Below are 13,566 nucleotides of genomic sequence, written 5' to 3'. Positions count from 1 at the left end.
TATAATATGAGACTATTTAAGACAGACAGAATAAGACAGACAGACTACCTTTAGGACAGACAGAGGTGAGTATTTTGGGAGGTACCCTATTTATCTACCTGGTAGGCATTGGTGGTGTTGCGCAGGTCTACGCTAGCGATGAGCCAGCTGTCTGAGGCTTTGTCGACGCTCCACAGCTTGTAGTCAAAGTTGTCTCCCTCAGGTCTCAGGTGGAGCTGCAGTGACCCGGTTCCAGTGATCTGGTAGACCAGCCTCAGGCAGCTCCAGTCCAGCAGCTCCAGAACAGGGCTCACCAGAACCGCTTTCTCCTGATCCCTGACGAGGGAGGAATCGGCCGTGATGAATCGCCCTGCGGAGGGTGGGAGAGGGATAGGGTATTCAAAGCGTCTTACAGTACAGTGCAATGAGTACATATTTGTATATGATCGCAGTGGGAATCGAACCCACGACCCAAACACCATGTTCTACCAAGTGAGCCAACAGAAGCACAGCTTCTACCCCAGGGCCATCCAGGCCCTGAACACAGCAAAGACCTAGGTTCTGGGCCCTGGACAGTCTGGACGGATTGATGGCAGCTGCTGGACTGAAAAAATCAGGTGTAGTGCTGAGGCACAAATATGTACATTTCTAGCCTGCAAACTGCGACACTTCAAATGAATGTGCAATAACACTATGTGCAATATGACAACCCTAGTCGTCTATCTGTACAGTATAGTATAGTGGATAGTGTACATAGCCTTTATTTATGTAAACCAGCTCCTTCCCTTCTTGTGTTTTGTTTTTCTTTTTTTTCTTTCCTAGCACCAGGGGAGCCACCCCTCCTAAATTTCGTTGTTTGGTACCTGTACTATAGCAATGACAATAAAGACCATTCATTCATTCATTCATTCATTCATTCATTCATTCATTCATTCATTCATTCATTCATTCATTCATTCAGTTAAGTATCAGATATTGTTGACAGTGAAAAGGGGAACAAGTCAGCAACCGACCAAATGTTTGGACTTTTATTCTGAAAAATGTAACTCCCTGAATCCATTGCATTGCGACATTTTGGCTTGACTAGCAAGTGTGTCATTTTTCAACAACGTTTCAGTAAAACAATGTGTTTTGAATCAATGCTCTTAATCACCTTTAAAAGAGCATTGATTCAAAAACACATTGTTTTACTGAAACGTTGCAAATCAATGACACACTCGCTAGTCAAGCCAAAATAATATTGCAATGCAATATTATGCAATGCTATGTGTGTGTGTGTGTGTGTGTGTGTGTGTGTGTGTGTGTGTGTGTGTGTGTGTGTGGGTGTGTGTGTGTGTGTGTGTGTGTGTGTGTGGGTGTGTGTGTGTGTGTGTGTGTGTGTGTGTGTGTGTGTGTTTTTACTCAAACTTTAGGACCAAAACAAACAGCTGGTGGGATGTGGTGATGAGTCCGTAGCTGCTCAAATAAACATAACATTGAACTTGAAAGTGATGATCTCATTTGAGGATGTAGGGGTATCTTTTGATTTATGATGACAGGGCTTTGACGAGACTCAAAGTCATAGCCTGTACCGGTGAAATCTTCACTAGCCTAAACAAACAGTGCGCAAAAAATACCACACCAGAAACTGACCTCAGCATTCAATTAGCTGACAGAAGCACAAGCACAACGAATCAGCAATAAACTCTCTCATGACCAATGACTAAATGTCTGTGTGGCAAAGACGACATCAAGTCATTAATACTGTAAAACAGCTGGTGACCAACTAAGGAGGTGTTATGGATGGGGGAAAACGTGTCAAATGGAAAGTCTCAAAACCACAGCCGGCCGGACTGGGATGAAGACAGAGAATGATCTCCTTTTCCCTAGCACTGTGGTTGGTGGGGTCAGGAGAGAGAGAGAGGGGGGGGACAGAGAGAGAGAGAGATAGAGAGAGAGAAGGGTGGGGGGGTGGGAAGGGAAAAGATAGAATTAACCTTCCTCTTCTGTTGACGGTCAAATCTGACCGAATGACTTTGTTTGTAATCATAAATATTGTGTTTTTCATCCCATTGCCTCAAGACCTTATGTTATCCTCCACCCTAGGCCCCTGAGCATATACACTTGATTGCATTGAATTGCATTGCATTTTGGGGGATTTATTGAACCGTGTCACACCTATGATGTTTCCGGTCAGAATTGACCGCCATAGGAAATGAATGGGTAATAAAATAAAAATAAATCAATAAATCAATACATCCCATACAACAATGGAATGGGAAGAATCTCAGCTACAACACTAACTAAATAATTTCCATCTCCAGTACACACAGCCTACATGGCAGGCATTTTTATAATATACAGTAATGTACAGTAAACACTATCTTTGAACTTGCTGCAAAATTATAATATGAAATTGACCCCTGGTGTCATTCTGTCTGCCACCCCTTGATTCTACTTGCTTTGACTGTTCAAATGAGATGTCAACCATCAAAATTGGATAAGGGGTTCCAGAGATATCACTGTGCAAAACACACCAGTCAATTTTGACCGAAAGTAGCACAGTTGGAAAATGAAACAAACAGAAGAGGAAGGTTAAGTGATGCGGTTCGCAATGGAAAAACCTCTCTGTGCTTTTGATGCTGTTCAATAGACCTGTAATAGATCCAAAGTTGGTCGGATGTTTGATCACACACTGTTAACACCTAGGAACATTATGACTGGGGAGGCTGGCGGAGGGAGACATCGGAGGACAGCTCGTTATAATGCATGGAATGGGATGATACCATGAGCCCATCCTCCAATTTAGAGGAAGTGGATCAGACAAGCCACATGTTCAATAAGCAATGTAACCCCTGCAGATGGAGATAGTGGGCTTCGCTGTAGTGTGTTCTTTTTCTGGTCACTTTTTATGGCTTCAGTGCATGTGATTCCTTCCAGATGGTGCGTGGACCTATCTCTCTTTTAAGCAGTCTCTCTCTGTCCTGTAACCAAAACAATGCCTCTCTTCCCCACCGCTGGCTTCTAACAAAAACACTCTGAAGTTAATCTTATTGTTAGTTCTCTCAGGCATGAGGTCACTCTCGGAGTGTTGTTGAAAATGTAAACATCTCCACACGTAGGGGCCAAAGTGTACTGCAGATGAAGAATTATTGCATAATGCAATACAACAACAAAAAAACAGGCCCTCTGGGAATAATGAACCATTGATAATTTTGCTTTGGGATAGCACAATATAATTTGTCCTTTTATGTTTCAAATGACATAGTTTGACATTAACAATCTCTGTATTGAGCATGTGCAAATTCTTGGGCAAAGAAAAGATAAGCAATACCACCATGTTGGCTGAGTGTGTCATTTAAATACCATTTAAATACCAAATCCCAAGTTTTCTGACCTGGGTGTGATGGATGCGGAGCATATGATTTAGTCCGCATGTCAGCAACAAATCAAAATGTTCTGACTTTTCTTTTGAAACACGGAACTACGTTTCAACGTGTTTGAGAATCACAACACAAACTCTCTAGTCAAGCCAAAATACTGCAACTCAATGGATTGGGTGAGTAATCCCCACTGTTACCTAGTTAACTATAACACTACTTTACATTGTTAGCAGACTCACAAAACAAGCTGTGTTAGTTGACTAGCGATGTGTCATTGATTTTCAACAACGCAGAACTGTATTCACATTTTTCGAAAGAAAAGTCAGATCATTACATCGGATCCCGACATGAGGACCAAAGTATTAGAATGTGTCACATATAATCCATTTAGCCTGCTTGTCTCTGGACACTTACTAACACTCGTTTTCTGCAGATAAAGTGTCTTATGAGCTCTAAACATCAAGGTGATTTGGCCAATTTATGATCTTGATCTGTAAACGATACAGATAACCATGGTTAAATTCATGAGCTGGTAGCTTACATTGGGCTCCAATATTGATGGACCCCCATCAGGCATGATAAATTGCATATGGCGGGCTTGTTCTGTTAAATCATACAATGGATCTCAGCTCTTTCCAACCTAGGATTACCTAAAGTATGTCTAAAAATATAAAAATGGAGTATCTGAATGATCTTGTTTACAGGTTTACAGGCTAGCTATTATTTCCCATACTTTAGTCATCATTACTCAGCTGCAGCAAATCAATCCTTAGCAGATAGCTAACCCTTAACAGCAAGCTAACCCTGTATGAGGAGAGTGGCTAACCTCAAAACGAAGGCTAAACAAGTGACTTTGACACTTTATGGTGTGAAAGAGCCCTGAGTTAACTTTAAACCTGGACCCCAAAGTCTCATAAGCTGTAGTGTCAGCATCTGAGTGATGGATTTGCTGTGAGTTCTCCCCGGTGAATCCAGGACCTTTGCGTCTCTGTGGTTGATGACCAGACAAAGAACAGAGGACCATTAGGCGTCCGCTTCCTATCAAGGATATGCTTACAAATGGTTTCGGCAGCTGCCTGAAAACGAGTCACCCAGGCTAGTGAACCATGGTCAAGGACAAGAGCATGTGTGAATGGGGTGGGGCCCCCTCCCTCTGAATCTTCTTTAACAGACCACGCGGAACAGAACTGTTTGGATCGAGCAGATTGAATCAAGGGCCAACCCACCTTCTGGCAGCATTACAGACCATCTAAACAAGTAGGAGAATCATTTGGAGTGCTTCACTGGGTGGTCTTTAAACTCAAACAAGACTGAAGACACCCTGCCTCTTAATTAATACCCATCCTTAAATGTATTCTATCTTTATATTGCGATGCCCAACATCTTACATTTATTCTATCTTCATACTGCGATGCCAACATCTTTCCTCCACATTAACCCAGATGACATCCATCCTGGTTTCCACCACATTTTTGGTGCGCCTGCCCCGGCACAATCCCACGTTACCACGGAAACAAAACAGAAAACAATATAAGTGGCCCAGTCTCGGTTTTTACGATTGTATTTATTGACCCGTTGGGGAGTAGTAGTGTGCCGCCGTAATCTAGTAATCATCCGACGACATCCCCAAGGTTGTGTGGGGGTTTGGAGTTCCATTTTTGGCAGGAACAAGAGGGGTTACATTCACTTGGCACTCTCGCTCACTTGCTCTCAGGGCTCTTTTGTTAATGCTTTAGTGTGAACGCTTCTGTTCTCCAAACCACTTGAATATGGCGTTCTGCTCTAAGTCTCGCAGGGGGGGCTGCAGCTGGCCCACCCAGCCCGAGAGCCAACTGGCTGCACTGAGTACACACTACCGTCAAACCCCCTGGTTTGGCAAGCGGTGATGGCACAGAGATTTAACAACACCGACACTTATTTTTAGATGGGTAGCGTAAACTCCGCAGACAGAATATTATAAACTAGAGATGCTGCATTTGGAACGAGCTGTCTTCGAGCGCTGCAGAAACTAATGTTAGACTTGCAGCTTGTGGAAAAGAGGAAAGACTACTGTCAGTAGAGTGTGTGGCTTGGCATGTGGAATCTGGTGACACACCACACTTCTCTCAGTCCAACAGACTCATGCTCTCTCTCTCTCTCTCTCTCTCTCTCTCTCTCTCTCTCTCTCTCTCTCTCTCTCTCTCTCTCTCTCTCTCTCTCTCTCTCTCTCTCTCTCTCAGACTGGTTTTCCTGTCTGGAAGAACACATTTATTTGAAGACCATTAGTAGAACTTTCCACTGATAGCTGACAATTACTTTCTAGCTGGCTTGATGACTTGTCGGACACAACATTTTCTTCTCAACTGATGTCACTCTTGACTGTTACCACTTTTTAGTTTATAAGCCTATGAGAAATCCTTGCATCAAGTTGCACAGCGCAGTTGGCCTTGCCTTTCTACTGAATAAACAGACAGACTGAACCAGTACAATTGTGTGTGTGTGTGTGTGTGTGTGTGTGTGTGTGTGTGTGTGTGTGTGTGCATGTGTGTGTGTGTGTGTGTGTGTGTGTGTGTGTGTGTGTGTGTGTGTGTGCGCGTGTGCGTGTGTGTGTGTGTGTGTGCGTGAGTGTGTGCGTGTGTGTTTGTGTGTGTGTGTGTGTGTGTGTGTGCGTGTGTGTGTGTGTGTTTGTGCGTGCATATGTGTATGATGTTTTTCTCTCACTGCCCCCCTCCGCATCTTTCTCTTTGACATCCCTCTCCCTCCCTATTTCCTCCCGCTCTCTCTTTGAAAGGCCCAAACAGTCTCTTTAATGAACCAGTCATGCACAACCAGGTCAACAACAGGGCGGAGACACATTGTAGCCATCCTCAGCTGTGATCCTCTAGTCCTCCACCACTTTTCATCAGTACTACAATCGGCCAATCAAAATGCACTTGCAACCCAATGACATAGAGAATGCGTGTAATAATTCCGAAAGTTCGATTCAGAAAAACATGGGAAAGGTGGAATTCTTTAAAATGTATGTGAGTGTTTAAAAATAATAATTTATGCAACTTATTGAATATCAGATGACAAACATGCATTATTTTTGCCCATTGAAATCAATTCAGAAAAAGGTTTGTCAAACCTTCCTCGTTTCTGGTCCATATGGCGTAAGCAGAGTCCGACGTGTATCCGCAAGTACCGTCCTCGAAGTTGCAGGAGCCGGGTAACAGTAGCGGCTGAGCCCGGACAAGCAGAGGTACTAGAGAAGGAAAAAGAGCAACATTTGCAAGGACGTAAAAAGCCTATCAACCACACTTGCTGAATTTGACCGCTACGTGCGTCTTTTGTGTCAGTCTGACAAATGAGTGGTTTTTATCTAGTTGTGATAGTATGCGGCACTATAATTAATAATTCTCTTGAGCTGTCCTGAGATATAAAAAAAAAAAAACTAACGGAACAAGAACTTGGAGAACCAATCCATATGTGGCGCACAGAAACATAACGGTGCCACTTGTTTGACTCCTTCAAATGTTATAAATGCAGATAGTGGAAACTTACCCAGGAGTGAAAGGAGGTAAACGTTGGTCATTGTGAGGCTGCGGATGGACAGACAAGAAATATTTCAGGATTGTCCTATTGCGCGCAGGATTGTCCTAACTCCTCACTCGTCAAACAGCAAAATAAACATACAATGTGCGCATCTATCTGTCAGTGGACTTTGATGGTCTGTAGTACATCCACCAATTCCCACAGCGACAGTGCGGTCTCTCAGCTGTTGTCGCGTTATTGTTACATGGTGTAATCCCACTTGGAGAGATGCGCCTGGCACGCTGCAGGAGAGGTGGATGGAGGAGGGACTCTGGACGGTAATGCAGTGCTGCAGGTTCTAACGGACGCATCGGCACAGGGAATCTGCCTCCTGCCTCTCTTCCCTGTGGATGGGATCACAGGACTTCCACCCTCTATGGGTTATTATTTTGTCACATTTTATTGCATTTTTATTGCAGTTTCATTTATTATAGTACTCTGTAAATGGTAAATGGACTGCACTTATATAGCGCCTTTTTTGCTGCTCCAAAGCGCTTTACAATGGCCTCTCATTCACCCATTCACACACCATTGGCGGCAAGCTGCCATGCAAGGCGCTTGCCCAAGGACACTTCATGTGGCCAGCCGGGGCTCAAACCGCTGATCTGCCAACCTTGTGATCATTAGACGGCGACTCTGCCTCCTGCGCCACAGCTGCCCCATCTGAGTATTTATCAGTATTTTTAAACAATTTTTTAAAACAAAATAATTTGATTTGTTCATTTCCCTTTTTCGCAATTCGATTCAATTATTGCTTTATGTATGTAGTCCCTACAGCATTGTCAGAACATGGAGAGCATTTACTGTGAAGTGTTTATAAGGGGTCAATATCAGGTGTCAACCTCCCTGATATTTTGCTCATTGTAGATGCAAGAAGACCGTAATACACTGGACAATAATTATACACCTCTCAAGATAGTAATAATAATAAAATAAAATAAAAATGTATATAATCGTGTCCTTGTGCGTGGCACATTTCAGAAAAGGGAACGATCACTGGGTTAGATTGCTGACATTGATATTAACCCAGGAAAATTGTCCCATTGGCAGGGGTATGTTTACCCTTCCCTCCACTACACTTCTGCCATGTTTCCTATGGGCATTTATAACTAAGAGCTGTGCCCTGTTTAGATTTATACTCCAGTGTGTGTGTGTGTGTGTGTGTGTGTGTGTGTGTGTGTCTCTGTGTGTGTGTGTGTGTGTGTGTGTGTGTGTGTGTGTGTGTCTGTGTGTGTGTGTGTTTGTGTGTGTGTGTGTGTGTGTGTGTGTGTGTGTGAGCATGAGCGTGAGCATGAGCGTGAGGGTGAGTGCTTTTGTGTGTGTGTGTGTGTGTGTGTGTGCTTCTGTGCATTGTGTGTGTGTGTGTGCTTCTGTGCATTGTGTGTGCGTGTGTGTGTGTGTGTGTGTGTGAGCATGAGCGTGAGCGTGAGCGTGAGGGTGAGTGCTCTTGTGTGTGTGTGTGTGTGTGTGTGTGCTTCTGTGCATTGTGTTTGTGGTGTGTGTACAGTATGTCCATGTACAGTAGCTATCTCTTTGTATGTATCCCTGTCTCTGCACGTATCACTTCTGTACATCTACACTCTTGTAATGTATTGGTTGCCCTTAGTTGTCATTGCTGCCCACTGTCCCAGTAAGAGACTCTGCGGCTGGGGCTGCATGGGTGAGGTAATGGAACAGTCTGAAGTACTCAGATTTTACTGGTGTAAACTAAACCAGACTGCTAGCTGGGTCAATGAGAGCTGGTACAGCTGATCTGCTAAGTGCACTCAAGAAGTGTCCTGGTTTAAGTCATCTCGACCTGCCCAAGTGTAAATCCACCGATTGCGTAATCTACTTTGCCTCATAAGATAGTTCTCGTAGAATCTCTATGAAACAGAATCACATTCTCATTGTCTTTGACCCACATTTGTGTAGAGTCCATCTTATGGTAGGGGAAATAATTCGGGAGCATCTTAGCATACAGTATTGCCTGCCTATGCAACTCAAAACATGGTGTTTTCTGCCAGACAAGGCAGACAATGAGTATTCCAGACCCTTGTGGAGACATTAATAAGGAAGTCTTTGTATGAAAAAGAACTGTCTGAGAGTCAGAGAGCAAGAACATATGGTTCTCAGGTGACCTTCGACCCTATGGTTTCTTAGAATACGTCCGTGTGTGTTCAGGATCGCTTTGTTTTCCAGCTATGGAGACATTGGTGATGGATACGTGGTCTCTCCACTTTCCTTTCAGAATGTAAACATAATGTTGGAAACCAGAGTCTACTTGTTAAACATAGGTGTTGTTGAGATGAGTTTGTAGTGTAATACTATGCCGATTCAAGCGAGCCTCGCTTCGCAGACATGCTGTGAAGCATGTGTTAAGAGGTGGGCCCGATCCATCCAATAAGGGCATTTCATGACAATACTACTAAGGGCACCCACCTAGCTCAAAAGCTCTCCCAGAGGTGAACAGTCCCATAGTCATTTGAAGTGTGCTTAAATGCAGGAAAACCACATTCATTCCTCCTCTTTTGCAGCTAACCCAGGCCAGTCAACATGGACTGGTGAAAGCAAGAACAGTTCCACAGCATTCATTCCTTCAATTGGAGGATGGAAGGGTCATTTGAAGTGTTTGAACAGGGCCTCTCCTCAGTCTCCTTTCCTCAGGTCAAAGTAACTACAAAATCTTGTTACTTTGGAATAGAGGCTAAACCTAAACCTCACCTCATAAGAATGTTGAATTTATATGAAAACTCATAAAACATGATGTTATGTTTTTTATTATACACTACTGTATATTGCTTGTCCCAGGACATGTGGGTTTACACAAAAACACATACCCATACCCACACCCACACCCACAGAGACAAACACCCACACAGAGAAACACCCACACACCCATACCCCACACACACACTGGGGGGGGGGGGGTGTACCCCTGATTCTAATAAAGCCTGGGGCTCTCTCCGTATAGTCTTACAAAATTAGCCTTTGGGGCTTTTATCATTAGTGTCTGACCTCCTTTTTCAGTGAATACAGTAGCCATACAGTGAAGTTGGGTCCAATTTGCTCTAGTGGAAACACAAACAAATGTGGGCTCACTCATAAAGTTTCTTCAGTCCTGCTGCAAAAGTTCCAGTGTGTGTAGATGTGTGTGTGTTTGTGTGTGTGTGTGTGTGTGTGTGTGTGTGTGTGTGTGTGTGTGTGCATTCAGGTGTGTATAAGTGTCTTTATTATGTCTGGACACAGCTGCAGGAGCTTTAACAGTCTTTGGCACAGCTAGATCTGCCTTAGACAGCCACAATCCAAACCCAAAGATTAAGTGTCTGAGTAGGATGTGTGAATCAATTAAATCTTCCTACCCTGTCAACCATAACAGGTTCTTTCCATTTCTCAACATGCACAACAATTATCACATTCCCATACATTTAAGCTCTGGGTGAAATATTTTCTAACTACTGATGAATTACTTCTACTTACTATCAAACCAACAAGTTGGAAAATGTTTTGAGTTATGGGCAAGGCTCCAGTGCAAACTTTGCGTGTGGGTTTTTTGACTGTCTGTCATCCGTGGTGGATGCACATGGTCCATCAGTCACAGAAGCAGCACTTTGGCTTGGCTGAATGTTGATGCTCAAAATCTATTTTGAATGCATCAGACATCATTGATGGAAGAGCTTCATACTTTCTGCCTGTACTTTCTGCCGGAGTTTAGGGTTAGACCACAATAATTGTCCATAATTTGACCATCCCTGTGTCCTCACTCTGCTCTTCCAACTCTGCTGGCCGACTGGCACCACTGCCTCTGGGATGCATGTGTCGCGCTGCTTTTTACCGTCCTGGCGCCCCGCTGGTGGAACGAGCTTCCCACTGCTGTCAGGACTGCAGTCACTCCCTGTCTTCCGCCATAAAAGACCCATCTCCTCAGGCTACACCTTAACTGTCCTCCTGAAACCTCTTCATCCCCTCTACCCCCTGTACAGTTTCTCTATTGTAAATAATAATTACATCTTTTTAAAAATGAAAAAAAAAAACGTAATTCTTCCTTCTTCTAGCATCATGACTGCCAATGGCATCAGGCCTGAGCATAGATTACTTTTTCTTGTGATAACTGATGGGTAGATGATTCACTTACTTAGACAGAAATGTATTTGTTGTAAGTAGGTGTCGTGGATGGAGAGAAGCTCACATCCACTGATCTTCTCAGCTGTCCGCACACAATACTATTTTGTGGCACTTTGCGGTTTTAGGCAGTGCAGTACCCGTACCAGGAAGTGATGCATCCCGTCACGATGCTCTCAATTGGGCCTCTGAAGAAGGCCCTTAGGATCTTAGGCCCTAAGCCGAACTTTTTCAGCCGCCTAAGATGGAAGAGGCTACGTTGTGCTTTTTTCATCACCTGGTTGGTGTGTTCATCCAAGGTGAGGTCGTTGGTGATGTGAATCCCCAGGAACTTGATGCTGTTGACCCTCTCCACAGCAGACTCATTGATGATGATGATGGGGTCTTGTGCCTGCCTCTTCTTCCTGAAGTCCACAACCAGCTCCTTGGTCTTGTCGGCGCTGAGAGCGAGAGTATTAAACTGGCTGTACTGAGCCTGGCGGTCAACCTCACTCCTGTAGGCCGTCTCGTTGCCGTCGGTGATCAGGCCAATCAATGTCATGTCGTTGGTGAACTTGATCACCGTGTTGGTGCTGTGAGTGGCCACGCAGTCATGGATGTACAGGAAGTAGAGGAGGGGGATTAGTACACAGCCTTAGGGGACTCTTGTGCTGATGGTCAGAGGGGCGGGGGTCTTAGTGCTCATCTTCACCACTTGTTTACGATCTGACAGGAAGTCCAGGATCCAGTTGCATAGGCTGAGGTCGATGCCTAGGTCCCTGAGCTTGCTGTCGAGTCTGGAGGGGACTATGGTGTTGAATGCTGAACTGTAGTCTACAAACAGCATCCTCTCATAGGAGTTTCTCTGGTCAAGGGGGGTGAGGGCGGAGTGAAGCGCTGTGGCAATGGCGTCGTCTGTCGATTTGTTTTCCCGGTAGGCAAATTGGTGAGGGTCTAGGGTGGGTGTCAGCATTCTGCAGACCAGGACCTTGCTGAGCTTTTGATCACTATGGGGGATCAGCCAGCTGTCCTGCGCACGCTTTAAGCACCCGGCCTGGAATTCCATCCGTCCCGGCTGCCTTGCGGATGTTGATGAACTTGAAAACCTCACGCACCTCTTCCTCGGCGATGGCCGGAGCACTTGCTGTGTCGTCTGTGGTGTGGGTTCTCTCTAGGAGGTTTGTGTGGCTCAGTTCAAAGGAAACTGTTCAACTCGTCTGGTAGAGAATCAGTAGCGATGGTTGTGCAGCTGGGGCTCTCTTTGAAGTTGGAGATTGTGTGAAGACCCTTCCACCTGCTGCGTGGGATATTGTTGCTTAGCTGTGACTCTATTTCTTTGCCGTAATCCCTTTTGGCTGCCTTGATAACTCTACGAAGGTCATAGCGGGCAGTTTTTATTTCCAATATGTCTTCGGGTTAATTCCTTCTCGGGGACTGTTAATCCATGGTTTCCAGTTTGGTAACACCCAGACTGTTTTTGTTAGGACCACTTCCTCTATAATCTTCTCTGTAAATCCCATGGTTCCTGACGTGATCTTGTTCACGTCACTGCTATCCTCTGCGAACATTTTCACCGTCTCAAAGCAGTCCTGAGTAATGGCGTCTGATTCGTCAGACCAGCGCCGACTAGATCGCATGATGGGTGTTGACGTTTTCAGCTTGTGCTTGTAGACAGGCACAAGGAGGATGGTAGAGTGATCTGATTTGCCAAACGGTAGGCCGAGGAGGGGTTTGTAGGCCTCACGGAACCGTGTGTATGCGTGATCTAGGCAACTTCGACCTCGGGTATTAACATTTATATGTTGGAAGAATTTGGCCAATACCTAAACACTGTTGAAGTCTCCAACCACTGTCAGAGCGGCCTCTGGGTGTCTGTTTTGTATAACGCTGATTGTTCCGCTGATACAGTTCCTCGAGTGCAACGTTCATGTCGGCTAGTGGTGGGATATAAACCACTAGGAATACAATGGCAGTGAATTATCTTGGTAGCCAGTAGCCAGGGCATGAACATTTACTCGTTTACACCAGGCGTTGTTAATCATGAAGCATACTCCACTTCCTTTGCTATTCCCCAAAAGTTCCATTGTCCTGTCCGCACGATGCACAGAGAAGCCCGTGCTGGGAGAGATTGCTAGATCTGTTCTTGTGTGGTCGCGGATAACCACGTCTCTGTAATGCAGATGATATGGCAATCCCTTGTTTCCCTGCTGGAAGGAAATCCTTGCTCTTAACTGGTACAGCTTGTTGTCCAGGGATTGTACGTTGGCTAACAGGATGCTGGGGAGTGGAGAGTCTTTCCGTCTCATCTGACCGGCCTGCCAGCTCGTCGCCCACATGTCCTACGCGTTCTACGCCTCTTCCGCGGTAGCAGAGCCATTGGCCCCTGCTGTCCCCTGCCAGCTGGGATTCCCAGTGAAAAAACTCTGGTTTATCGTAAGTAATAACCGGATCTTTCATGTTCAAAATTGACTCTCTGACGTATCTTATATGGTTAATTACATTGCAGGGTAAAATCGCGATTAAAAACAAGAATTTTCTGTCGCAGCCCCTAGGCTGTGGAATGGCATTCCCCTCTCAATCAGATCTGCCCCCT

The 13,566-nt window shown here is 44.9% G+C and overlaps 1 protein-coding gene across 1 annotated transcript in view; it reads right to left on the bottom strand.

The window, feature by feature from the left end:
• mamdc2a (MAM domain containing 2a) overlaps positions 1-11,535 on the bottom strand; it is a gene marked incomplete at both ends in the record, with an annotated part of 22,810 nt that extends 11,275 nt beyond the window's left edge. The window contains 3 exons of the mRNA XM_080531339.1: positions 99-349; positions 6,448-6,564; positions 11,487-11,535. Of these exons, the coding sequence (XP_080387465.1) occupies positions 99-349; positions 6,448-6,564; positions 11,487-11,535 (417 nt within the window). The remainder of the gene's footprint in view (positions 1-98; positions 350-6,447; positions 6,565-11,486) is intronic.
• Positions 11,536-13,566: the final 2,031 nt, after the last annotated feature.

The sequence above is a fragment of the Nansenia antarctica genome (assembly GCF_963989245.1).
Source record: "Nansenia antarctica genome assembly, chromosome: 5".
In the NCBI taxonomy this organism is placed as follows: Eukaryota; Metazoa; Chordata; class Actinopteri; order Argentiniformes; family Microstomatidae; genus Nansenia; species Nansenia antarctica.
The sequence above is the reverse complement of the archived record's forward strand: the minus strand, read 5'-3'. Positions and strand labels throughout refer to the sequence as shown.